General features: G+C 42.8%; 1 protein-coding gene across 5 annotated transcripts in view; it reads left to right on the forward strand.

The window, feature by feature from the left end:
* RABGAP1L (RAB GTPase activating protein 1 like) overlaps positions 1–26591 on the forward strand; it is a 304875-nt gene that overhangs the window by 100941 nt on the left and 177343 nt on the right. For all 5 annotated transcript variants that reach the window (XM_069737819.1, XM_069737817.1, XM_069737820.1 and 2 more), the window contains one exon: positions 7212–7365. In XM_069737819.1, coding sequence (XP_069593920.1) covers positions 7212–7365 — 154 coding nt within the window. The remainder of the gene's footprint in view (positions 1–7211; positions 7366–26591) is intronic.

The raw sequence follows: 26591 nt of genomic DNA on the forward strand, positions 1-26591 counted from the left end.
TTTCTACGGATCCGTCGCATGGCGGATGGAACGGACGACCATCCGTCACAATCCGTCGCTAATGCAAGTCTATGGGGAAAATAGCGGATCCGTAAAAAAAAAATGACGGATCCGTTATTTGGGGAAAATGGCGGTTTTAGACTGACGCCAAACAACTGAAGTGTGAAAGAGGCCTAAAACGCTTGTTTGGTAATATGATAGAGACCAGGATAGGGGGCCAATATCAAATAGGTGGGATCCGACACTGCCCCTATCAGCCGTCATTAGCGCCGGTGGCTGCCGGACGTAAACATCTTATGGATCGATAGTTCATCTGTCTGGTCACTTAGTTTACTGGGTGCAGCATTTGTGATAGAATCACTGTTTTCTCTGCTGCAGATCTAGCAGAGCTCGGAATGCTGAGCTGTGTATAACCCCGCCCACACCACTGATTGGCAGATATCTGCATACACTGTATATTGACAGCTGGCACTGGAGGCGTGGTTTGATTAGGAGGCAAGAGTCGCATAGTCCTGTAGTGATAATTTCCTGCTGATAAAAGACTTTATTGAAACGGCTAAACAGAGACACATCGCTGGAATTGCAAAGTTTAATTATTTCTAGACCCTCAAATCCACAAATATTGTGCGTGGTAACAATATTCGGCACCTCCCATTATATCCACAAGTTAATAATAATTTTTTTTTTCTATTATGTAAATGAACATTTCGGAGTTTGAATGCCGATCCTCACTCATTGTCCTTTGTTCAGTGCATTAAAAATCTGTGGGAGCAATTGGCACCGAATGTCCCAAGTCGGAGATGGTGTTTATTAAATTTGATGAGGATGTTACTCCCTGAGTTTCGTTCCTTTTTGAAACCGAGAAAGAATTGTATCTGTACTTTCCTTTGTCGTGACGGAGGAGAATAAGACCAGACTAGAACGCCAATTAAAATGTTCTGCACATTTTCGTTTTTCTTCTCTTCTCTTAGATCTTAGGTAGCTTTTTCAATTAAGCTTAAGCTTGAAAGCGGGCCAGGTAAATTAGTGTATGTCAGGAGGAAAATTATATTTATATTTTTAGGTCTTTTTGTTACATTTCAATTGAAAGCGTAACCATCGTCTACAGGCAGAATGCCGTCACTGGGACGATGATAAAAAGTATGAAGATATTTTTGTCAACTTTAAAAGTATGTTCCAACTAAGAAACAAAAGTGTAATATTAAATTTGCCCGCTCCTGGGTTAATCTCCACATTCTCTTCCATAACATGGCACATTCTTTTGGCTAATCTTCAATTAAAGGGAACCTGTGAGCAAGTTTTTGCTATCTGCTAATCTGATAGTACCATGATATAGGGGCTGAGATGCTGATTCCAGCAATATGTCACTTGCTATGCTCGTCTGATTCTTGCAAGTTTGATACAATCGCAGTTCTCTGTTGCCGATCTAGCAGTGCTCGGAATGCTGAGCTGTGTATAGCCCCGCCCTCACCACTGATTGGCAGCTTTCTATGTACAATCCATGGTGGGGGCGGAGTTATACAGAGCAGCAGGACAAGGAGGCACGAGACACCTAGTCCTGTTTTGATAATTTCCTGCTGATACAACACTAATTTTATTGACGCAACAAGTGACACATCGCTGGAATCAGGTTCTCAGCCCCTACATCATGCTGCTCTCAGATTACTGATTCCCTTTAAGGCGGGCATAGCTAAATATTGTCCAACTCCAATATGGTTGGCTGCCTAACTATCGTTATGTCCTTCCTGTTCTTATGTCAGAAGCTGGGTTGGACTTCAGTATGCCCGATCCTGGGTTGGATTTCAATATGTCCAATCTTTTCTCCTCTCTGAAATAAGCCAGTGTTGCATCCTCTAATAGTTTCGTCGCCTGATCTTTTATCAGCACCTGTCCTCAATAGCGAGGCCTTTTTTGCATCTTAGGTGTTTTTTTTATCATGTCACGAGTGTCTATCACACATAGTCACCAATGCACAAAGTCAGTAAGTAAGGAGGTACACAGAAGTGGATGGGAATAGGGATTAAGTTGAAAAAGTTTAATTTTAATTTTCTTAGTCCAAGAAAGTAATATTTAAAACTTTGAGATCATTTTATAGGAAAGTTCATCATCTTTTGGTGAAGGCCTTTTATAGCTTCTCGTTTTTAGACGCCACTTCCAGTGCCGTCTGCCCGCTAGAAAATGACCTGTCAATATGATTTATAAAACTATTAGAAGACGTTCTGGTGTTGCCCAGGTGTACAAGTACTGGAATAGCTGTGGGCTTTATTTAAAGATCTGGGCCCAGGTAAAGGGTGAGAGAGCTGGAGGCGGATGTACAGGTCTCGGGTTTGCATTGTTGCCTGGACAGAGATACATTTGCAGAATATTTATTAGAAATTGATAAAACGTAAGACTCTTTTCTGGGCACCTCTAGGGAATGGACTTTTTTTTTCATTACTAACCTTATTTTTCAGAATTTTGTATAGCAGCCAGACCTGAATATAAAGAGGAGAAATGTTGTGTTTCCGTGGGCCATAATAAGCTTTTTTTATTTTATTTATTTTTTACTCCCCGTTGTTTAATATAAGATGATCTGTAGAAGGCCCAATAGTCCTGGTGAATGATCTCGTTATTCAAACCTTCACTACCAATACCGATAAAAACCACCAGGTATAACATAAAATGCTACACAATGTCCAAACGCAACACCTCGCATCCTCTAAAATCCATACAGTACTTATAAATGATAATTCTGTTTTTATTGGTTTGTAGTTTTCATTGCCTTATGAGCAAGTGATGCAGGTGGCAAACGACGGGTGATAAATTTGATTTGTAGCCTTTACAGGGCACACGGAGGAGTTTTCAAAGACTGTGAATGGTGTAGTATTTGTAGTGTTAAAGTATAACCATTAAAAATAAATTTTGATATGAAGTCGCTACGGTTTAGTAGCTTTGGGTTCTGAGATCTAAACTGATCACGCAGTGGATCTTACTACCCAAATTCATTCAGGGTGGCTGAGCATTCATCAGACAACCATTAATAACCTCATTGCTGGCAGCCAAGGCGTGCAAGTACGAGTTTTTCTGCTCTTGGCGCTTACACTGGATACTAAATAAATCGAGATGTATTCGAGTGCAGCTGGATCTTGGTAATGGGATCAAGTATTTCACAGTTTTAGATTATCTCTGTACAGGTATTTAAGAAGAAACAATCACCGTATTATCCTCTGTACTTTATAATGCATAAAATATAACTTTTATTAACATCAATAATAAAATGTGACATGAAACGCAAATGAAAAAATAAGAGCCACCATCACCTTTAAAAAAAAAAATAATAGAAACCAGGGGTGTGCCTGATCCTATACGGTTGCTGTACTTTTCCTGCCTTGCCGCGGAGGTTGGCACCCTACTACCTGCACATTGGCACCCCAGCTCTTCGATGGCTGTCACTTCTGACCCTATATTTCCCTATTGGGAAAGAGAAAAATAAATGAAAATGGTATAATCTCTGGTCTATAGGCCAAAGAATATCTGTGATGTAATAATAGGATTGCTTATTTGGTGTCAGCCCAATCATTGATGTAGCACTGAGATATTGATAAAGTGCATATGTGCTTAGGGTATATTGGAAGGAATGAGAAATGGGAGGGGCAAATTAACCCTAGATGTGCCCTGCCTATCAGCGGGGGTTGGCGCAAGTGGCGCCCCTGCTCTCGACAACTGTCCCTATTGATACTACACCTTATAATACTGTTATACCAGTTGTCAACAACAAAAGGGGACAGGAGAAGGGATAAAGTGCAACCTATAGATTTATCATAATCCGCAGTATTACATGCGTTGATTAATATATATCTTTCAGACAGATGGTCTAAATTGTCTGCAGTCATTCTTTTTATTCCCAAAATACTAGTATATATTGACTAAATCCCAGAGATGCCAAGTAACTCAGGGGATTTAGAAAAAACTTCTATAGTCAAAAAACACTCTCGGAACACTCGACGCGTTTTGCCCATACCAGGTTCATCAGGATTGGATATAATAAGAGCGGCACTGATGGCAAGAAAAAGCACTTACCGGTAGCTTAAGAAGATTCTGCTGTTGATTAGCCCATCATAACACCAGTGGTATATTGAAGCACGAGGATCGATCCCTCCTGATGCTGTGCTGCATGATGCGATGCATACGATGATTGTAATGGGATCAAGTATAACACTATGGTTTCACCACAAAGCCGCAACTTCATCAGGGGATAAGTATGGGTCACTCTATACAGTATTCTTGCCAGTCACAATTTTGACCCCTTCCTTGTGTCGCCATGATGCTTCTCCTCAAGTAATAGGTATTTTATCTCGTATACCAATTATATGTTCTATATATAGCACACTGTGCACCAATACTTTACCCCTGATGAAGCTGCAGTTTTGTGGGGCATCCACCTTGGTCGTTATGATGATTCCGCCACAAGTGCTTTGCTGTAGTCAAATTCCAGGTTTATTTTCGCTGCATATAAAATTTAAAAAATATTTATTATACTACTCATGTACTCACTTTGCCCTGACCTCCAGTTTGTTCTATTGTATCTAATATATAATTGCCTAGAATACTACTTCCTGCAATTTGTGCCAACTTCCTGTCCGGAGCTAATGTCCGGAGATAATGTCCGGAGCTAATGTCCGGAGATAAGTGACGTCAACAGTGTCCAGTGTCTGATTGGTTGCCGCCTGCTGCGAGCGACCAATCAGAAACGTGCCGTACTGTGACACACTCCGCCCGCCATTTTGGTGTGATTTTTGAATTTTTACCTCACAGCAAGTTTCTACTGCGTGGAGGCGGGCCCAGTGACATTGCTCTTCAAGCTCCTGCCGAATTTCGTCAAAAAAATGATAATACCATTTACCAAAACTATATATATTTAGTTGTGAAGTGGTTCAGTGACATTTTCACACCAATTTTGAACTTTTGTTTGGTGTTTTCTCCATATACTGCCTATTATTTTTGTTCTTTCTTACTATTATTTATTAATTGTATTATTCTTACATTTGAATAAATAAAGTATATATGGATTCTAGACTCCCGATTCTTTAGAATCGGGCTGCCATCTAGTGTATTTATATTTTACTAGTATTACATTATTGCTTTTTATATGGGTCCTTGGTAATTTGGGGCTCATCTATATTACAGGACACGACACCATGATCTCAGGCAACATGATCTATGTGTGTCTCTCTGAGTGATTGTTTGGATTTTAGATGTTCGGAGAGGATCTGTCACTTGCTCCAAAAATTGAGTCACAATTCTGCCACTTTTTTTCTTTTTTGCGCCGCGTCGCTCCATTACAGAGAAAGTCACATTTTATTTCTTTTGAAGCAAGTGCAGTATGTGAAATCTCTGCTTGTAGTGCAACTGGGCGTTTCTTTGGAGTATTCTCTGAGGGCGTGCGCATTCACACCTCCTTTCCTGATGCTGCCAAGTGTCAGATGCTGCCGAGATGTTATTGCACATATTTTGGGCAGAGTGAAAGGTGTCAAAGTGTGCACTTTCGTGATAAAGATTAGACAGCAGAGGGAGTTGCCCCGTCTCTTCCATCTAGAATTCCAAGAAAGCCTCCTCCTGACCTGCGCTCACATTTAGGTGGGAGGTCCTTTTACATGGCACAACTTTTCACGCCTCCCTCCCTTACCTGCTTTTTTCATTAACTTTATTTTTCCTCCCGATAATATTTTGCATTCTATCAACAGTTCAGAATTTGTCAACAGAATAAGTTAGGCTGGTTTCACATTTGCGTTTTTTGCCACTGCGTTTTAGCGCAAAAAAACGCATGCGTTTTTTTCCCCTATACTTAACATTAAAAACGCATGCATTTTTTTTTGCATGCGTTTTGCCGCGTTTTGCGGCCGCATGCGTCTTTTGTATGCATGCGTTGTGTTGCAGAAATGCAACATGTAGTAATTTCTAGCGGCGTTTTTTTGCGGCAAAAAAACCTATTGCTGTCTATGTAAACGCATGCGTTTTTAAGCACATGCGTTTGCATGCGTTTTTAAACGCATGCATTTTAATAGAAAAACACAAAAATACACACTAATAAGCCAAAGCCAACCCCAAACCCTGACCCTAAGGGATTCTAACCCTAAGGGATCATAACCCAAACCCTAACCCTAAATATAAACACTGAAATACCCTGCATAGTCTGATCCTAGGAGTGGTCAAAAGGTGAAAATAGTGCTGGAGAAAGCACCATAGGATAAATCCTGCTGCAGGAGGCTGTGAGGCTGAATAGTCACAGGGCAAATGCGACCTGAGGAGAAGCCCAACGCGTGTCGCTGTTCTAGGACAGCTTCGTCAGGGGTCACTTCCCCTGACGAAGCTGTCCTAGAACAGCGACACGCGTTGGGCTTCTCCTCAGGTCGCATTTGCCCTGTGACTATTCAGCCTCCTGCAGCAGGATTTATCCTATGGTGCTTTCTCCAGCACTATTTTCACCTTTTGACCACTCCTAGGATCAGACTATGCAGGGTATTTCAGTGTTTATATTTGGACATCTTCCCCTGTCCCTTTCTTTGGATATCTAGGGCAGTTTATTTTATCTGCTCCTCTGGGTCCATAGGGGTTTTTTTTGCTGGAAGCTGCATATTGGGGTGGGGTGTTGCATGCTATTTGCATGCTGTGTGGCTTGTATTATACTTGACTGTGTGCATATTTGTTGTTATATGGTTGTATACAGCGTGTTCATTCCAAATTTTGACTATATATAGTTACATTAATAATATTAAATGCAGAGGGCAGGGACACGTCTGTAAGATTTCATGCGTTTATATATCTATGTATATTTTGGCATGCAGTGTTCACAGGGGCATCTGCACGGAGGTTATGTGTGATTTTAGATGTTTTTAATTATGTTCCCAATAAAGCTTATATTATTTTTATCATAACTTTGGTGGTGTGCAGATATTTTGATGGCTCTTGTTTCTTGTGCTTTTGTTAGTTTGCATTATTAGCCATCAGTCTTGCACCCCCTCTATATATCTGCATATTGCAGTGGTGCGTCAGCTATCCCAAATAAAAAATGCAGCGTTTTAACGCGTTTACATGCGGTTTTTTCACCACATGCGTTTGCGTTTAAAACGCTGCGTTTTTAAACGCAAATGTGAAACCAGCCTTATTGTGGAAACACCTGTCGATGTTGGAATTCCTTCTTGTGATTCACTCTTACGTCCTCCCCGGTTTAGGCACAGCAATCTGAGCTTCAGACCAAAGGGGCTGTCGTCATTGGTGAAGCGAGGAGGGGTCCCGGAGGCACTCAGAGCTGAAGTTTGGCAACTTCTTGCTGGCTGCCATGAGGATCAAGAAATGATGGAGAAGTACAAGAACCTCATCGTAAAAGTAAGAACGTTTTTAGATTCATACTTTGTATTCGAGTTTCTATTTGTTGATTGAATCGATTTTATCCTTTCTCATTATTAAATGCAAGATTTACATCCTACTAAGTGTCTTTTGGATATAAAACATGTCCAAGGAAGTTGTCTGGATGCCGACAAGGAGCCATCCAGTCCACGGCTGGACTTTCAAATCGCCACAATGACTTTGATACTTATCCAGAATTAAACCGGCCATACACAATATGTGGCTGTCGATGCTTCAGCCGATTGTTCCTTTGCCAGCCATCTTTGCCCAGTCTCTCGTACCCCATGTGTTCTCTATGGAAAAGCCGCTGACTGACACACTGCAATTTGCTGTCCGAAATCAAACACATCCAGTCGACATGTCTCCGCATGATCAGTCGGCCGGTGCCCCCATAACTATTAGGCCGCGAGCCAAATGGTCATTATTGGCTGCCACTAGTTTTTGTAATGGGGGCTTTAATAGTGTGCGCCATGTCAGCCCAAAGAGCCTTACACGTTGATATACCAGTGAGATTGATTTGGCGTTCCGACGATTAGAAGTAAGTTTTTGCTGTAGTTTTTAGTTATTCATTCATTCATATTTACATTTTATCATTGGAATCAATGAAAAATGGTGTCCTGATTGTCCAACCCCATTATCCCTAAAAAGAAACAATCTCCTCCAACCATGGATTGTTTAGGTCATACAGATAGAGCAGTGTTTCCCAATCCTCACGGCCCCCCAACACATCAGGTCTTCAGGATTTCCTCAGTGTTGCAGGGGTGAGAGAACCTGTGGCAATTTCTGATGCTTTAAAGGGGTATTCCTATCGCCATGATCCTATCCCAATATATAATAATATTAGAAAATGGCTCTAATTAGAAATGTAGGATAGTTCTGATAACCTATGTCACTTACCCCATGTGCAGGGCATTGATCTAGCTTACCCCATGTGCAGGGCATTGCTCTAGCTTACCCCATGTGCAGGGCATTACTCTAGCTTACCCCATGTGCAGGGCATTACTCTAGCTTACCCCATGTGCAGAGCATTGCTCTAGCTTACCCCATGTTCAGGGCATTACTCTAGCTTACCCCATGTGCAGGGCATTACTCTAGCTTACCCCATGTACAGGGCATTACTCTAGCTTACCCCTTGTGCAGGGCATTGCTCTAGCTTACCCCATGTGCAGGGCATTGATCTAGCTTACCCCATGTGCAGGGCATTGCTCTAGCTTACCCCATGTGCAGGGCATTGCTCTAGCTTACCCCATGTGCAGGGCATTGCTCTAGCTTACCCCATGTGCAGGGCATTACTCTAGCTTACCCCATGTGCAGGGCATTACTCTAGCTTACCCCATGTGCAGAGCATTGCTCTAGCTTACCCCATGTTCAGGGCATTACTCTAGCTTACCCCATGTGCAGGGCATTACTCTAGCTTACCCCATGTACAGGGCATTACTCTAGCTTACCCCTTGTGCAGGGCATTGCTCTAGCTTACCCCATGTGCAGGGCATTGATCTAGCTTACCCCATGTGCAAGGCATTGCTCTAGCTTACCCCATGTGCAGGGCATTGCTCTAGCTTACCCCATGTGCAGGGCATTACTCTAGCTTACCCCATGTGCAGGGCATTACTCTAGCTTACCCCATGTGCAGGGCATTGCTCTAGCTTACCCCATGTTCAGGGCATTACTCTAGCTTACCCATGTGCAGGGCATTACTCTAGCTTACCCCATGTACAGGGCATTACTCTAGCTTACCCCATGTGCAGGGCATTGCTCTAGCTTACCCCATGTGCAGGGCATTACTCTAGCTTACCCCATGTTCAGGGCATTGCTCTAGCTTACCCCATGTGCAGGGCATTGCTCTAGCTTACCCCATGTGCAGGATATTACTCTAGCTTACCCCATGTTCAGGGCATTGCTCTAGCTTACCCCATGTGCAGGGCATTGCTCTAGCTTACCCCATGTGCAGGGCATTGCTCTAGCTTAAGTATCCATGGTTATGACCACTAGCATCTAATGAACTGTCACTATATGAGTGGCCGTAACCATGGCTACCTACACTACTGCAGTGCCCTGCACATGCAGTAAGAGACATAGCTAATCAAAAGAACTATACTACATTTCTAATTGGATATGTTTACTATTATTATTATTATTATTATTATTACTATTACAAATACTAAATATTGGGATAGGATCTTGGAGATGAGAATAATAATAATACCATCACCTGTGCACCTGTGTTCACCTAGGAAATCCTGAAAACATGATCTGTCAGGGGCCTTGAGGACTGGAGTTTGGGAAACACCGAGATAGAGAATGGTGGAAAGATTCCCGTTACTTGATCTAATAGAAAGGAAATAATGGTCAACATTCTCTGAATGTTTCCTGCCATCATTGCTTTGAAATTATAGTTTGTATGTATATGTTTGTATGTATGTATAGCTGATTTAGAAATATGCTTGCTGTCAGAAATCTGGATAAATCTTAAGCAGTGGACGTCTTTAAATGGTTATTTTCAAGATCACTTATGTGATGTGCAGTATGGTGACTCAGTGGTTAGCATTGTACAGTGACTCAGTGGTTAGCATTGTACAGTGGCTCAGTGGTTAGCACTGTATGGTGGCTCAGTGGTTAGCACTGTATGGTGGCTCAGTGGTTAGCACTGTATGGTGGCTCAGTGGTTAGCACTGTATGGTGGCTCAGTGGTTAGCACTGTATGGTGGCTTAGTGGTTAGCACCGTTGCCTTGCAGCGCTGGGCTCCTGGGTTAAAATCCCACAAACGACAACATCTGCATGGAGTTTCTATGTTCACCCCGTGTTTGCGTGGTTTCCTCCGCTTTCTTCCCACACTCCAAAGACCTACTGATATGGAAGACGATTTCTTAAGGGACATGGATGCCTTTCATTCACCACATCAAAGAACAGCTTTACTTTCATGTGGTCTGTGGTCGTACCTCAACAGAAAAACGTTCAGAAAAAGAAAGAAAGAGTTATAAAAGCTCACTGACAGTTTTTCAGTTAACTCATTTGGCATCCAGCAGTGCGCAGGGAAGCCAAGGGTCTATAAAGGCAACATTTTTAATGAAAAGCAATTGCAAATTATATTTTTAACTCCAAATACTTTCATTTAAAGGGGTTATCCACTACTCAGACAGCCGTCTCTCAATCCCTATATTTCCCCCCCAGTGCATTTTTCGCTCATACAGATAGAGTAGTGTTCCCCAATCCCCGTCCTCACAGCCCCCACAGATCATGTTTCTAGGATTTCCTTAGTGTTGAACCTCCTTGGCGGGCACCATTCCAGCGGTGTCGGCACTGGCTCCCGTCACATTATGCCACGCGATCTCTGCAGCCAATCATGAGGTCTGGGAGAGCCACTGCCAACAACACCGGAATGGCTCCCGCAGGAGGCGAGTATAGGTGATAATATTTTATTTCATTCATCTATGGTATCCAAAAAAAAATTCTGACTTCATCCTCACAAAACAGTTCCCAGAATATCGCTTGGTTTGTTCTTCATACATTCTTGCTCTCAAACTATAATTATTTCACATTAGTGCGTCTCTTCCTGTTGTTCTACAAGGCGCGGGTGATAAAAGGCAGAGAAAATAGTATTGGTGCAGGGAAATGGAGTGTGACATTTATCTGCGCCGCTGCCTCTTTAGCCTCCTGTTACATAACAAACAGGCAGCGCAATGGCGGGCGGCAGGCATGGTGAGATGAGCTACTTAACAAGAGTTAATGTGGCACCGAGGAGCCGTGACATGAGCCGTTATGTAACCCTGCTTTTATTGAACAGTGCTGTCTGCTGTATATATATATATTTAGGTAGTCGTCAGATCATTATTATAGTCATTGAATCTTTGGCCTCAATTCATCAAAGCTTTTACTCCCAAGTCGCAAAATTTTGATTCAACTCCAATAATTTTGTGACTTTTGGTGTTTTAACGCCACATTCGAAGAGTCCTGCCCCTCTTCATAACTCAGGAGCATCTGACTCCACCATGCCCCCTTTTCCTGTGTCAATTGATGAATGGGTTCCCTAACTGCAAAAATATCTGATAAATGTGTATGGCGTCTTGCCTGTTTTATTTTATTAATTAAAAAAAAAAAGTCTCATCTCAGTACTGTAATCCTCATTACTTACAGAAGCGGGTACTTTTTTTTTTTTTTTCTAAATAGCTAATTAATCGCTTTCATGTAGTGCAACACGGCTGGTTACTCCGTTAGTGGGGCATAGAATATTTTTACTACCCAAATTGATTGCAGCATTCTCAACAGCACTTAACAGAACTGATGGGAGCTGACAGTGGTGCTGAATAATGCAGCCCAGAATAGAGCAGGATTGTATGACACTGGACTCCGCTAAGCACAGATCCGATGCCTTCAAACAATACTTCTGTCACTGGCCTCCTGTGAAAGATGGCTGGATAACCTAGGGCGACTACGAAGGTGCAATTACACTGCACGATTGTCGCAAATGAGCGTTCTTGCTCCTAAACAAGCTGCCGATCACCCACACAAGCATTTTGCTCGTTCGTCAAGTGAAATGATCGTTTTTGTTGCAGGAAAGATCATCTGATAGGGCACTTGGTGAGGTGCACCCTCCAGAGCTAATGTCCGGGTGGGTGCATGGACATCGATAAAGCAGGCAGATGAGGCACACGGGAAGCTGGTAGCATCTATACTGCAATCCGCAGGCAGACGGGTAGCTGAGGTACTGGAAGCCTGAAGCTGCAGGCAGCTGTGGTGCCGGAAGCCACAGGCAGACGGGCAGCTGAGGTGCTGGATGCCGCAGGCAGACGGGCAGCTGAGGTACTGGAAGCCACAGGCAGACGGGCAGCTGAGGTACTGGAAGCCACAGGCAGATGGGCAGCTGAGGTGCTGGAAGCCGCAGGCAGACGGGCAGTTGAGGTGCCGGAAGCCGCTTGCAGACGGGTAGCTGAGGTACTGGAAGCCGCTGGCAAATGGGTAGCTGAGTTACTGGAAGCTGCTGGCAGACAGGAGATGTCCTGGTGACCACAGACGGGGAACTGTGCACAGACAAGCTTAAAGTCCTAATAGCAAGATACAGGTGTGTGTTTTGGTAAGCCTTATATAGACCCAGCAAGGTGATCACACGCCAGGTCTTCACAGCCTGATGTGGAGCACATTAGAGATAAGCAGATCAGGGTGAGGAAAGCAAAGCCCAGATCTGAGACAGGTGCGTAACATCATAGTTCTCAGCAGTACATAGTCTTCTGTAAAAAGACAGTGCTGACGAGAATAGTTAGCTGTCCATTAAATCATTCAGTGCGCATCTGCAGCATTTATCTAGATGTTATCTACCATTCCCTCCAAAAGCTGATGCTTTTCTACGTTTTGAAAGTTTAGATTTTACCAAAAATGAACCTTTGTTCTTAACATTGTTTTTACGCAATAGCTTATATTGCAATTCCATCAGCACTGCTGCTTCTTTTACTGTGTTCTTTTTCCCGCCCACCTTACTGTGATCCCATGCTTTTGAACAGGGTTATGCTGCACTTCCTTTGTCAGGAAAAACAAAATAAGAAATCTTGCAATTTTCAGAGTGGCCACTGGGGCAATTTTAGACTCTTACTTCCTGTCTTTTCAGGAAGAGTTTTCAGCAGTTTCGTATCATCAGGGGCAGAATTACAATGATGGCTAATACCTCTATACACAGCTGATAACAGTGTCCACCAATTACTATAGCTGCCTGTGCGCCTCCTCCCTTCACAATCCTCTTTGCACAGGCTCATTAGAAACTTCAATACAAAAGATAGTCAGGGTATGACCATTGTGGCTATGTACATGTGTTGTTTCCTAAAACAACAGGAAGTTAGTTTGCTTAAAATCACAAGTGGTCAGTGTGAAAGCTGCATGTTTTCAGTTTTTTATTTTTAATTGTGTAATAGGAAACAAAAAAGCCAAAAATGTGCAAAGAAATAAATACATTTGTACATAAAATTATAGTTTTCTGATGATGGTCTTGCTTTAAAAGAAATGTAGATTTGTTCTAAGTAAGTAGCCGGCACTGATGACTGTTTTGCTATATTGGATGCAAAGTACGCGCGTCTTTATAGTTTTGAAGCTGTATTGATTTATTAAAATCCCATGTCTCCTGTATGTATACATATATGTATCTGTCTATATTTTTTTTGGATAATGTATTCAGTCATATTTGGCTGATCCAGGCTGGTCTCTTCTCGTTCTTGGCCCTCGCTCGTGTCCCCCTCCTTCTCCTTTCTGGTGTTATTTTCTCATAATTGAATCTGTCCAGGAAGACACATGTGAGAGACTGACAGGGAAGGTCATTGGGTTTCCCGAGAAGCCAGACCCTGATTAATTACTGCTCTCCTCCGTTCGGCAGCAGCACCTTGTCTAGATGCTGGAAATAAGCTCTTTGATAGAATGGGGTTATTCCAGATGGGACTGCACAAGTCACAGGTTCATTCCTGGCTGCGCAGGTAATCTGGACAGAACACCGGCCATTGCGTCTGTACGAGAGTGAACGTTGCAAGTTGGGTATATTATTCCTCATCCATATAGATACAGAACTTTTTAAGGCTTTTTTTTAATTGCTACAATGTATTTAAAATGAAAAATAAAGCAACTTTGGAAAAATGGTCAAAACAAAAATCCTATTAGTTTATATCCACAGAACAATGGTCTCCATGGAAACAGACTACAAACAACCTATGTGTAGTCTGATCTTGTAGACCTATTCCCATTCATCGGTCCTTACTTTTGGCTAACTTTACAAATGTTAATTAACGAGAAGAAAGAACAGATGGAAGAGCCAGATGACTTGTTTGTAGTCTGTTTCCATGGAGACACACAGATCTTCATAAGAGCTGTATACACACAATAGTTGAGTTTCTAATAAAGACATTTTTTTCCTCATTAAAAATACGGTCACAAAAGTGGACATTTACTTTCAGCTGTTACATGCAACTCTCACCACAGACCGCACATTAGTTTTAATTGTCATTTAGACAAAGGTAAAGGTTTTCTACACGTGCTAAAATTCTGGCACATCTTCATTTCTTTATTTCCTTGTACCACTATAATCAGTAGAAATTTCCAGTCCGTTTCTGCAACAGCCAGATGGATTAGTTTCTGTGCAAAACTGGGAAAGAAAATCCTAAACTGACAGCAGACTTCATAAAAGTAAAGGCAAACCGCGACTGATGAAAGTGGAAACTTATGATTTTATTTCTGGGACATTGCAGTCAAGGCAAAAAGAGAAGATGCACAGACGTGTAAAATTAGGGTGCTACATAATTATTGGAGGTAATTAGAGAAAAGCAAACAGTGGTGCGCACACCTATATCAAGATTTTACATATTTAATGGAAATATAGTACGAACAAAATACTGGACACAACCATTAATAACCATTAACGTCAAGAAAGAAAAATCTGTCCACGATGGCATAAGATGAATATAGGTATGCTCAGATGCAAAAATTATGATATACACTTAGAAATCTGTTTCAGATAATCAAATTCTGAAAGAGACGTGTCCATAAAATAGAATGTCTGAGACATAAAGTGCGTACCATGAGGTTAGGACATGAAAGTAATATATCGACTGTGAAGTATAAGATGTAATACCAAAATCCAATACAATCAAGTATTACATACATGGTAAAAAATGCACTACCTTTTATTGGCGTTCCCACTATGAGTATTTGGTGAGTTTTTTTATGTGGCAGATTTCCTGCCCTATTATGTAAATTAGGTTACTTTTGGTTTTTTTTAATGTTTTTGAGTTTTCTTTTTTTTTTTTTACTTATTTTTAACTTATTTTTGACTCTATGTTTTTTTTGTCTCTTTATGGTGTGCCATGTTTTCAATTAACCTGCTTTGTTTTTGATACTGTTGCATATGGAGGGCTCACTCGGGGAGGTGTATCCTCTAAGACCAAGGTCCGGGTGGGCACACGAGCGTCGTTGCAGCACCAGTTGGAGCACGCAGATCATTGACATGAAGAATGCGAACGAGAAGTTTAATAAAGTCCTGGAAACCAAAAACAGATAGCAGAGTTACTGGACACCTCGGTCAGATAGCAGAGTTACTGGACACCTCGGTCAGGTAGCAGAGATACTAGAAACCTGGGGCAGGTAGCAGAGTTACTGGACCCCTCAGGCAGGTAGCAGATTACTGGACACCTCGGGCAGGTAGCAGAGTTACTAGACACTTGGGCAGGTAGCAGAGGTACTAGACACCTTGGGCAGGTAGCAGATTACTGGACACCTTGGGCAGGTAGCAGAGTTACTGAACACCTCAGACAGGTAGCAGCGTTACTGAACACCTTGGAAAGGTAGCCGGGTCGCTGAAGACCTCAATCAGGTAGCCGGGTCGCTGAAAGCCTTGGACAGGTAGCCGGGTCACTGAAGACATCGGACAGGTAGCCGGGTCACTGAAGACCTCAGACAGGTAGCCGGGTCACTGAAGACCTCAGACAGGTAGCCGGGTCACTGAAGACCTCGGACAGGTAGCCGGGTCACTGAAGACCTCAGACAGGTAGCCGGGTCACTGAAGACCTCAGACAGGTAGCCGGGTCACTGAAGACCTCGGACAGGTAGCCGGGTCACTGAAGACCTCGGACAGGTAGCTGGGTCGCTGTAGACCTCGGACAGGTAGCCGGGTCACTGAAGACCTCGGACAGGTAGACGGGTCACTGAAGACCTCAGACAGGTAGACGGGTCACTGAAGACCTCGGACAGGTAGCCGGGTCACTGAAGACATCGGACAGGTAGCCGGGTCGCTGAAGACCTCGGACAGGTAGCCGGGTCACTGAAGACCTCGGACAGGTAGCTGGGTCGCTGTAGACCTCAGACAGGTAGCCGGGTCACTGAAGACCTCAGACAGGTAGCCGGGTCACTGAAGACCTCGGACAGGTAGCTGGGTCGCTGTAGACCTCGGACAGGTAGCCGGGTCACTGAAGACCTCGGACAGGTAGCCGGGTCACTGAAGACCTCAGACAGGTAGCCGGGTCGCTGAAGACCTCGGACAGGTAGCCGGGTCACTGAAGACCTCGGACAGGTAGGAGATGTCATGGAGATGCAGACAAAACTCTGCAGTGACAAAGTCTAATATCTTGGACGCCGCAGACAACCACCGACAGGTTCATACTGGATACTCAAAAAACTTTATAAACTTTATTATTAAAACAATTACAAACAGGTGTAGGCTCCGATGTAGGAATAAAACATATGTAAATTGCTGCTATGCATCAAGGCACACTACACCTCCCAGAAACCCCAAAATTGTAAATGTAAAATATAATTTACCCTGACGAAGGCAGGACCGAGACGTGCGTTGGGGCGGGCACACACACCTCTCTGGATACCCCCTGGAGCCGCAGTCACTATTGGCTTTAGGTAATTTCATGGTCGCCTAATTTGGCGTGTTCCACTGCATTTTGGTTGTGAAAGCCTGCAGCAAATAATGGCAATGTCACATCTATCTGCAACTTTGAGATTTGTGCCTGCATTTTTTTATTTGTAGGATTATATCTGCAGTAACAGTGCCACATGTAATTGTAATAATTCTGCGGTATCTTTTTGTATTATTTGTTATTATCTATGGCAGAATATTCTGCATTTATAGTAAGGAAATTCCACATTTACAATTTTGGGGTTTCTGGGAGGTGTAGTGTGCCTTGATGCATAGTAGCAATTTACACATGGTTTGTTCCTACATCTGAGCCTACACCTGTTTGTAATTGTTTTAATAATACAGTTTATAAAGTTGTTTTGATTTTTTTGGACTGGTACATCTTTTTTTGCTTTATTGCAATTGGTTTTGATATTTCATGGTTTATGTGTCCATGACTTTAATCCACCACACAGTGTATAATGAGGGTAGACATCCAATAATTGTGATATTATAAATATGTGTGTTCGTTGGTGAAGTATATTGCATGATACTGGGTACTGCAAGCAAATGGATAGTGATACTGGAAACTGCAAGCAAGTATGTGATGTCCTCCACTGACTGGAAGCAAGGTTACTGGAAACCACAGCCAAGTAACTCATGGACAGGGAACCACAGATAGCCAGGAGACGTCCTGATGACTGGACTGGAGCTGTGCTGTTGTGAATTCCGCTCTTGGGCTCCCTCCGGTGGTTGTAAGTGGCACTTTTGTGAGTTCTGCTCTTGGGCTCCCTCTTGTGGTTTCTAGTGGTATGGCTGCTCCTTGGAGTTAGCTGTCATCAGCTGCCTCCACTTATTGTCCGCTATTTAAGTCTGGCTCTTTCTTCAGCCTGTGCCACTTGTCAATGTTCCTAGCTGGATTCACATCTCTGCTTGGATTCTCCTGGTTTCCTGACCAGTTCTGCAAAGATAAGTTCTGGCTTTGCTCATTTCAGTCCACATCTTGTGGACTTATTGTTCTGTGCATTCTATATTTGTCCAGTTGTCAGTATGGATTTTTTCTGTTAGCTGGAAGCTCTGGGAAGCAGATTTACCCTCCACACCTTTAGTCAGGTGTGGAGATTTTGTAAACTCTGTGTGGATTGTTTTTGTAGTTTTTATACTGACCGCACAGTATCCTTTCCTGTCCTGTCTATCAAGCTAGACTGGCCTCCTGTGCTAAAATCTGATTTCATTTCTGCGTATGTTATTTTCCCCTCCTCTCACCGTCAATATTTGTGGGGGGCTATCTTTCCTTTGAGGATTTTCTCTGAGGCAAGATAGGTTTCCTGTTTCCATCTTTATGGGAAGTTAGATCTTAGGCTGTGCCGAGGGGTCTAGGGAGCGTCAGGTACCCCCCACGGCTATTTTTAGTTGCGCTGCTAGGTTCAGTACAGATACCACCTCCTTCAGAGCTTGTCTCATGTTGTTCCTAAACCACCAGATCATAACACTGTGCACAGAGAACTAAAAGAAAGCTACAAGTCAGAGTACAATCCGAAGACCCAGGTGTGTGTCCTTGGAGGCCATAGAGATTATATATATATACAATACAGACCAAAAGTTTGAACACACCTTCTCATTTAAAGATTTTTCCATATTTTCATGACTATGAAAATTGTACATTCACACTGAAGGCATCAAAACTATGAATTAACACATGTGGAATTATATACTTAACAAACAAGTGTGAAACAGAAGGTGCAAAAAGTGTCAGAGAACCTCCAAAAGCAGATGAGTGGAAGCATGTGACCAAAAGAAGCAAGAAGACCATGGAGAAATCACCAACCACACAACTGAAGAACCGATATCAAATCTTTGTAGAGGATGAAGATGGCACACCTAAGAATGAAGCAATACCAGCAAGCAAAAAAGAAAAGGGCACACAGCAACAAGTGACAGCAAAAAGTACAGCCAAGAAGCAACGAAGAGTGGTGGTGGTGGGAGACTCACTACTGAGAGGCACCGAAGCAGCCATCTGCAGACCGGACATAACTGCAAGAGAAGTATGCTGCCTTCCAGGTGCGATGATCAAGGATGTGACCGATAGGATACCAAAGCTCTTCAGCTCCAAGGACGTCCACCCATTTCTTCTGATACATGTTGGCACCAATGACACGGCAAGGAAGGACCTACCGACAATCTGCAAGGACTTTGAAGAGTTGGGGAAGAAAGTAAAGGAACTGGATGCACAGGTAGTTTTTTCTTCTATCCTTCCAGTAGACGGGCATGGCACCAGGAGATGGAACAGGATCCTTGATGCAAACAACTGGCTAAGACGATGGTGCAGACAACAAGGATTTGGATTCCTGGACCACGGTGTGAATTACTGGTATGATGGACTCCTCGCCACAGACGGACTACACCTCAACAAACCTGGGAAACACACATTCGCCAGAAGACTCGCTACACTCATCAGGAGGGCGTTAAACTAGAAGAAGAGGGGACGGGAAGAAAAACATTAGACTCGAACAAAGACGACCCAGGAAAACATACTCAGAAGGGAGGTAAGAACATTTCTAAAACAATCCACAGTGAGGAGATTGGAACAAAACAAAATCCTCTGAACTGCATGCTCGCAAACGCCAGAAGCCTGACAAACAAGATGGAAGAACTAGAAGCAGAAATATCTACAGGTAACTTTGACATAGTGGGAATAACCGAGACATGGTTAGATGAAAGCTATGACTGGGCAGTTAACTTACAGGGTTACAGTCTGTTTAGAAAGGATCGTAAAAATCGGAGAGGAGGAGGGGTTTGTCTCTATGTAAAGTCTTGTCTAAAGTCCACTTTAAGGGAGGATATTAGCGAAGGGAATGAGGATGTCGAGTCCATATGGGTTGAAATTCATGGAGGGAAAAATGGTAACAAAATTCTCATTGGGGTCTGTTACAAACCCCCAAATATAACAGAAAGCATGGAAAGTCTACTTCTAAAGCAGATAGATGAAGCTGCAACCCATAATGAGGTCCTGGTTATGGGGGACTTTAACTACCCGGATATTAACTGGGAAACAGAAACCTGTGAAACCCATAAAGGCAACAGGTTTCTGCTAATAACCAAGAAAAATTATCTTTCACAATTGGTGCAGAATCCAACCAGAGGAGCAGCACTTTTAGACCTAATACTATCTAATAGACCTGACAGAATAACAAATCTGCAGGTGGTTGGGCATTTAGGAAATAGCGACCACAATACTGTGCAGTTTCACCTGTCTTTCACTAGGTGGACTTGTCAGGGAGTCACAAAAACATTGAACTTTAGGAAGGCAAAGTTTGAACAGCTTAGAGATGCCCTTAATCTGGTAGACTGGGACAATATCCTCAGAAATGAGAATACAGATAATAAATGGGAAATGTTTAAGAACATCCTAAATAGGCAGTGTAAGCGGTTTATACCTTGTGGGAATAAAAGGACTAGAAATAGGAAAAACCCAATGTGGCTAAACAAAGAAGTAAGACAGGCAATTAACAGTAAAAAGAAAGCATTTGCACTACTAAAGCAGGATGGCACCATTGAAGCTCTAAAAAACCATAGGGAGAAAAATACTTTATCTAAAAAACTAATTAAAGCTGCCAAAAAGGAAACAGAGAAGCACATTGCTAAGGAGAGTAAAACTAATCCCAAACTGTTCTTCAACTATATCAATAGTAAAAGAATAAAAACTGAAAATGTAGGCCCCTTAAAAAATAGTGAGGAAAGAATGGTTGTAGATGACGAGGAAAAAGCTAACATATTAAACACCTTCTTCTCCACGGTATTCACGGTGGAAAATGAAATGCTAGGTGAAATCCCAAGAAACAATGAAAACCCTATATTAAGGGTCACCAATCTAACCCAAGAAGAGGTGCGAAACCGGCTAAATAAGATTAAAATAGATAAATCTCCGGGTCCGGATGGCATACACCCACGAGTACTAAGAGAACTAAGTAATGTAATAGATAAACCATTATTTCTTATTTTTAGTGACTCTATAGCGACAGGGTCTGTTCCGCAGGATTGGCGCATAGCAAATGTGGTGCCAATATTCAAAAAGGGCTCTAAAAGTGAACCTGGAAATTATAGGCCAGTAAGTCTAACCTCTATTGTTGGTAAAATATTTGAAGGGTTTCTGAGGGATGTTATTCTGGATTATCTCAATGAGAATAACTGTTTAACTCCATATCCTCATGGGTTTATGAGAAATCGCTCCTGTCAAACCAATCTAATCAGTTTTTATGAAGAGGTAAGCTATAGGCTGGACCACGGTGAGTCATTGGACGTGGTATATCTCGATTTTTCCAAAGCGTTTGATACCGTGCCGCACAAGAGGTTGGTACACAAAATGAGAATGCTTGGTCTGGGGGAAAATGTGTGTAAATGGGTTAGTAACTGGCTTAGTGATAGAAAGCAGAGGGTGGTTATAAATGGTATAGTCTCTAACTGGGTCACTGTGACCAGTGGGGTACCGCAGGGGTCAGTATTGGGACCTGTTCTCTTCAACATATTCATTAATGATCTGGTAGAAGGTTTACACAGTAAAATATCGATATTTGCAGATGATACAAAACTATGTAAAGCAGTTAATACAAGAGAAGATAGTATTCTGCTACAGATGGATCTGGATAAGTTGGAAACTTGGGCTGAAAGGTGGCAGATGAGGTTTAACAATGATAAATGTAAGGTTATACACATGGGAAGAGGGAATCAATATCACCATTACACACTGAACGGGAAACCACTGGGTAAATCTGACAGGGAGAAGGACTTGGGGATCCTAGTTAATGATAAACTTACCTGGAGCAGCCAGTGCCAGGCAGCAGCTGCCAAGGCAAACAGGATCATGGGGTGCATTAAAAGAGGTCTGGATACACATGATGAGAGCATTATACTGCCTCTGTACAAATCCCTAGTTAGACCGCACATGGAGTACTGTGTCCAGTTTTGGGCACCGGTGCTCAGGAAGGATATAATGGAACTAGAGAGAGTACAAAGGAGGGCAACAAAATTAATAAAGGGGATGGGAGAACTACAATACCCAGATAGATTAGCGAAATTAGGATTATTTAGTCTAGAAAAAAGACGACTGAGGGGCGATCTAATAACCATGTATAAGTATATAAGGGGACAATACAAATATCTCGCTGAGGATCTGTTTATACCAAGGAAGGTGACGGGCACAAGGGGGCATTCTTTGCGTCTGGAGGAGAGAAGGTTTTTCCACCAACATAGAAGAGGATTCTTTACTGTTAGGGCAGTGAGAATCTGGAATTGCTTGCCTGAGGAGGTGGTGATGGCGAACTCAGTCGAGGGGTTCAAGAGAGGCCTGGATGTCTTCCTGGAGCAGAAAAATATTGTATCATACAATTATTAGGTTCTGTAGAAGGACGTAGATCTGGGGATTTATTATGATGGAATATAGGCTGAACTGGATGGACAAATGTCTTTTTTCGGCCTTACGAACTATGTTACTATGTTACTATGTAAATTATGTCTTATATTCTAGGTTCTTCAAAGTAGCCACCTTTTGCTTTGATGACTGCTTTGCACACTCTTGGCATTCTCTTCATGAGCTTCAAGAGGTAGTCACCGGGAATGATTTTCACTTCACAGGTGTGCCCTGTCAGGTTTAATAAGTGGGATTTCTTGCCTTATAAATGGGGTTGTGACCATCAGTTGTGTTGTGCAGAAGTCTGGTGGATACACAGCTGGTAGTCCTACTGAATAGACTGTTAGAATTTGTATTATGGCAAGAAAAAAGCAGCTAAGTAAAGAAAAAGGAGTGGCCATCGTTACTTTAAGAAATGAAGGTCAGTCCGAAAAATTGGGAAAACTTTGAAAGTGTCCCCAAGTGCAGTGGCAAAAACCATCAAGCGCTACAAAGAAACTGGCTCACATGAGGGCCGCTCCAGGAAAGGAAGACCAAGAGTCACCTCTGCTTCTGAGGATAAGTTTATCCAAGTCACGAGCCTCAGAAATCACAGGTTAACAGCAACTCAGATTAGAGACCAGGTCAATGCCACAGAGTTCTAGCAGCAGACACATCTCTACAACAACTGTTAGGGCTTGTTTCCACTTGCGAGAAACACGTCCGTGTCTCGCATGTGAAAACCAAGCTCTGGCACCGGCACTTTGGAGCGGAGCGTGCAGCTCCATGTGTTGCTAGGCGGCCGCACGCTCAGCTCTGGAGTGCCGGCGCCAGAGCTTGGTTTTCACATGCGAGACACGGATGTGTTTCTCGCAAGTGGAAACAAGCCCTTAAGAGGAGACTTTGTGCAGCGGGCCTTCATGGTAAAATAGCTGCTAGGAAACCACTGCAAGGACAGGCAACAAGCAGAAGAGACTTGTTTGGGCTAAAGAACACAAGGAATGGACATTAGACCAGTGGAAATCTGTGCTTTGGTCTGATGAGTCCAAATTTGAGATCTTTGGTTCCAACCACCGTGTCTTTTTTTGTGTGGCGCAGAAAAGGTGAACGGATGGACTCTACATGCCTGGTTCCCACCATGAAGCATGGAGGAGGAGGTGTGATGGTGTGGGGGGGCTTTGCTGGTGACACTGTTGGGGATTTATTCAAAATTGAAGGCATACTGAACCAGCATGGCTACCACAGCATCTTGCAGCGCCATGCTATTCCATCCGGTTTGCGTTTAGTTGGACCATCATTTATTTTTCAACAGGACAATGACCCCAAACACACCTCCAGGCTGTGTAAGGGCTATTTGACCAAGAAGGAGAGTGATGGGGTGCTACGCCAGATGACCTGGCCTCCACAGTCACCGGACCCGAACCCAATGGAGATGGTTTGGGGTGAGCTGGACCGCAGAGTGAAGGCAAAAGGGCCAACAAGTGCTAAGCATCTCTGGGAACTCCTTCAAGATTGTTGGAAGACCATTTCCGGTGACTACCTCTTGAAGCTCATCAAGAGAATGCCAAGAGAATATAAGACATAATTTCAGTTGTTTCACACTTTTTTGTTAAGTATATAATTCCACATGTGTTAATTCATAGTTTTGATGCCTTCAGTGTGAATGTACAATTTTCATAGTCCTGAAAATACAGAAAAATCTTTAAATGAGAAGGTGTGTCCAAACTTTTGGTCTGTACTGTGTATATCTATCATCTATCTATCCATCTATCTATCTATCTATCTATCTATCTATCTATCTATCTATCTATCTATCTATCTATCTATCTATCTATCTATCTATCTATCTATCTATCTATCTATCACATCAGAATGCCAGAAAACCACATACTGACTAAATCCAGTATAAATTAAACAGGAAAATATCTCTCCAACGAGAGCCACATGTTAACCCACTCCATAAATGCATGAAAATAGGAGGAAGACCGAGTGTACTGGGTTAAAAAACACAATACTTTATTATAACATCTCTAATATAACAAACAATACATAAATATCTAAAACCAGAAAAGGATGTATGGATAATCCCCGGGACCCATCAGCCCACCATAGCTGTAGAAGGTGACTCAATGGTAAAGCGCCAACTCCCCATATAACATACACATCCAACAACCAAGTGGTTAAATATGAGCACAGTATGCTAACGCAGCGCTTACCAGAAAAATAAATGATGAGTACACAGAGCCGGGTGGCTGGTGGGACCGGGAAGGATCTTGCAGACGCCCCAACGTACGTTTCGCTTCTTTAGTACGCAGCTTTTTCAATATATATATACCTGGGAAATACAACGCATGGATCACGCTGGGCTACTGACAAATCGCTATGTAGAGTGTTAGGAAGTCAAGCTGACCGGGGCATGTGTGTAACAGATACTTTCTGGTATGAACAACAAAGTCAGTAGCCGGCGGATTCTTTAGGAGCGCTGGATAGGTAGCCCTAGTGAGGGGAGGGCGCAGAGTCCCCCTGCAGCTCCAACCGAACACCTCCGAAGGAGGACAGAAACAGGAAAAGGGTGAAACTCGGTCAAAGGAGCACCGAAAGGAAACTCTGACACCAGGTTGGGTTTAAGCCACAACGCCATTCTGGTGTCAGAGTTTCCTTTCGGCGCTCCTTTGACAGAGTTTCACCCTTTTCCCACTTCCTGGTATGTGACTTTGACAAAACTTTGATATGACGTGTTTTTCTGTTACTCTATGGGGAAAATCCAGTCATTAAACTCCACGTACCCGCAAGAGAAAGTGACATGTTGCAAGTTTGAAATGCTCACCCCCGGTACATTTACGCTGCGTAAAAAAAAAACAAAATAATGGGCGCTAGATTTCTATAAATCCCATCCACTTTGCTGCAATGGTAAGAGGCTGCTTATCTTGACACAGCAAAAAGGACATATTTACCAACTTGATGCCCGCAGCCACTTTCTAGACCCAGTATATCTGTAGACATTAAAGCCACGAGGGATGTCCTTAGGGCAGAAAGGGACGTCATCCATGAACTGTATGTTCTGGTAGTTTTCCATTATGACAGATGGTCATTATAGAGTGAGTCCCCCACTCGGGGCTGCCACCAGGAATTTCAGGGCCCCATATTGACAAAAAGTTTTTGGCCCCCTTGAGACTCCACCCAGGCTCCATCCCAGCTCAGCCTTCCCCCTTCGAAACTTCCACAGTCCCACGGCCCACATTTGGAAAAACTCCACTTCTGCACCACGTCCTGACCAATCACACATTAAGGCTATGTGCACACGTTCAGGATTTCCTGAGAAAAACCTGAAATTTTCTGCAAGAAATCTGCATGCGTTTTTGATGCGTTTTTTCCCGGACATTTCCCATTGCAAAATTAATGAACGTGCTGCATTTTTTACCACTATGCAATTTTTTCACGGAAAAAAACGCATCATGTGCACAAAACATGCGGAATTCATTCTAAATGATGGGATGCTCATTGTATGCTGTTTTTTTGCAGCCTTATAGCGTTTTATCGCAAAAAAAACACGAAAAATCAGCAACGTGTGCACACAGCCTAACAGTTCCCATCGAACACCATATCACATACATTGCCATCAGTTTTTGTTTTGACCAAAAGATTTTTTTTAACCCCTTAACCCCCGGAGCTTTTTTTGGTTTTGCTTTTTGTCTTTTTGCTCCCCCTCTTCTCAGAGCCATAAATTTTTTTTATTTTTCCGTCAATATGGCCATGTGGAGGGCTTGTTTTTTGCAGGACGAGTTGTACGGTACTTTTGAACGACACCATTGGTTTTGCCATGTCGTGTACTAGAAAATGGGAAAAAATTCCAAGTGCTGTGAAATTGTAAAAAAAAACGTGCAAGCCCTCACATGGCCATATTGCTGGAAAAATAAAAAAAAGTTATGGCTCTGGGAAGAAGGGGAGCGATAAGCAGAAGCACAAAAGCGAAAAAGGGCTGCGGCATGAAGGGGTTAATATACAGTTATTATCCAACTCATTATTCCAAATATAAATTGTAATCCACCACTACGCCCCCAGTAACTACTGTATAAATTGCCGCTTTCCCCACCTAATGTATAAATTAGCACCTGTACCCTTTCCCCCAGTTCAATAGCAGTCACACTCCTGCATACTCAAAGCCCCCCACTGTGTGCCTCCTGCTCCCCCAAATCATTATATTAACACGCCCCATCTGCCAAAGTTCATTATCTCATGTCCTCTTTCTCCCACCCCCACCCTCTATTCATTATCAACTGCTCTCCCCCACCCTCAATTCATCATTTGTGCTCCCCAATCCAAATTCACCATTATTTGCACTTCCCCACCCTCAATACATCATCATTTGCTCTCTTCCATCCCCATCTTCAAATCTTAAAATTATTTTTATTTAAAAAAAAGAAAAGAAAACATTTTTCTTACATAACTTC

Source organism: Ranitomeya imitator, chromosome 8 (assembly GCF_032444005.1).
Source record: "Ranitomeya imitator isolate aRanImi1 chromosome 8, aRanImi1.pri, whole genome shotgun sequence".
Lineage (NCBI taxonomy): Eukaryota > Metazoa > Chordata > Amphibia > Anura > Dendrobatidae > Ranitomeya > Ranitomeya imitator.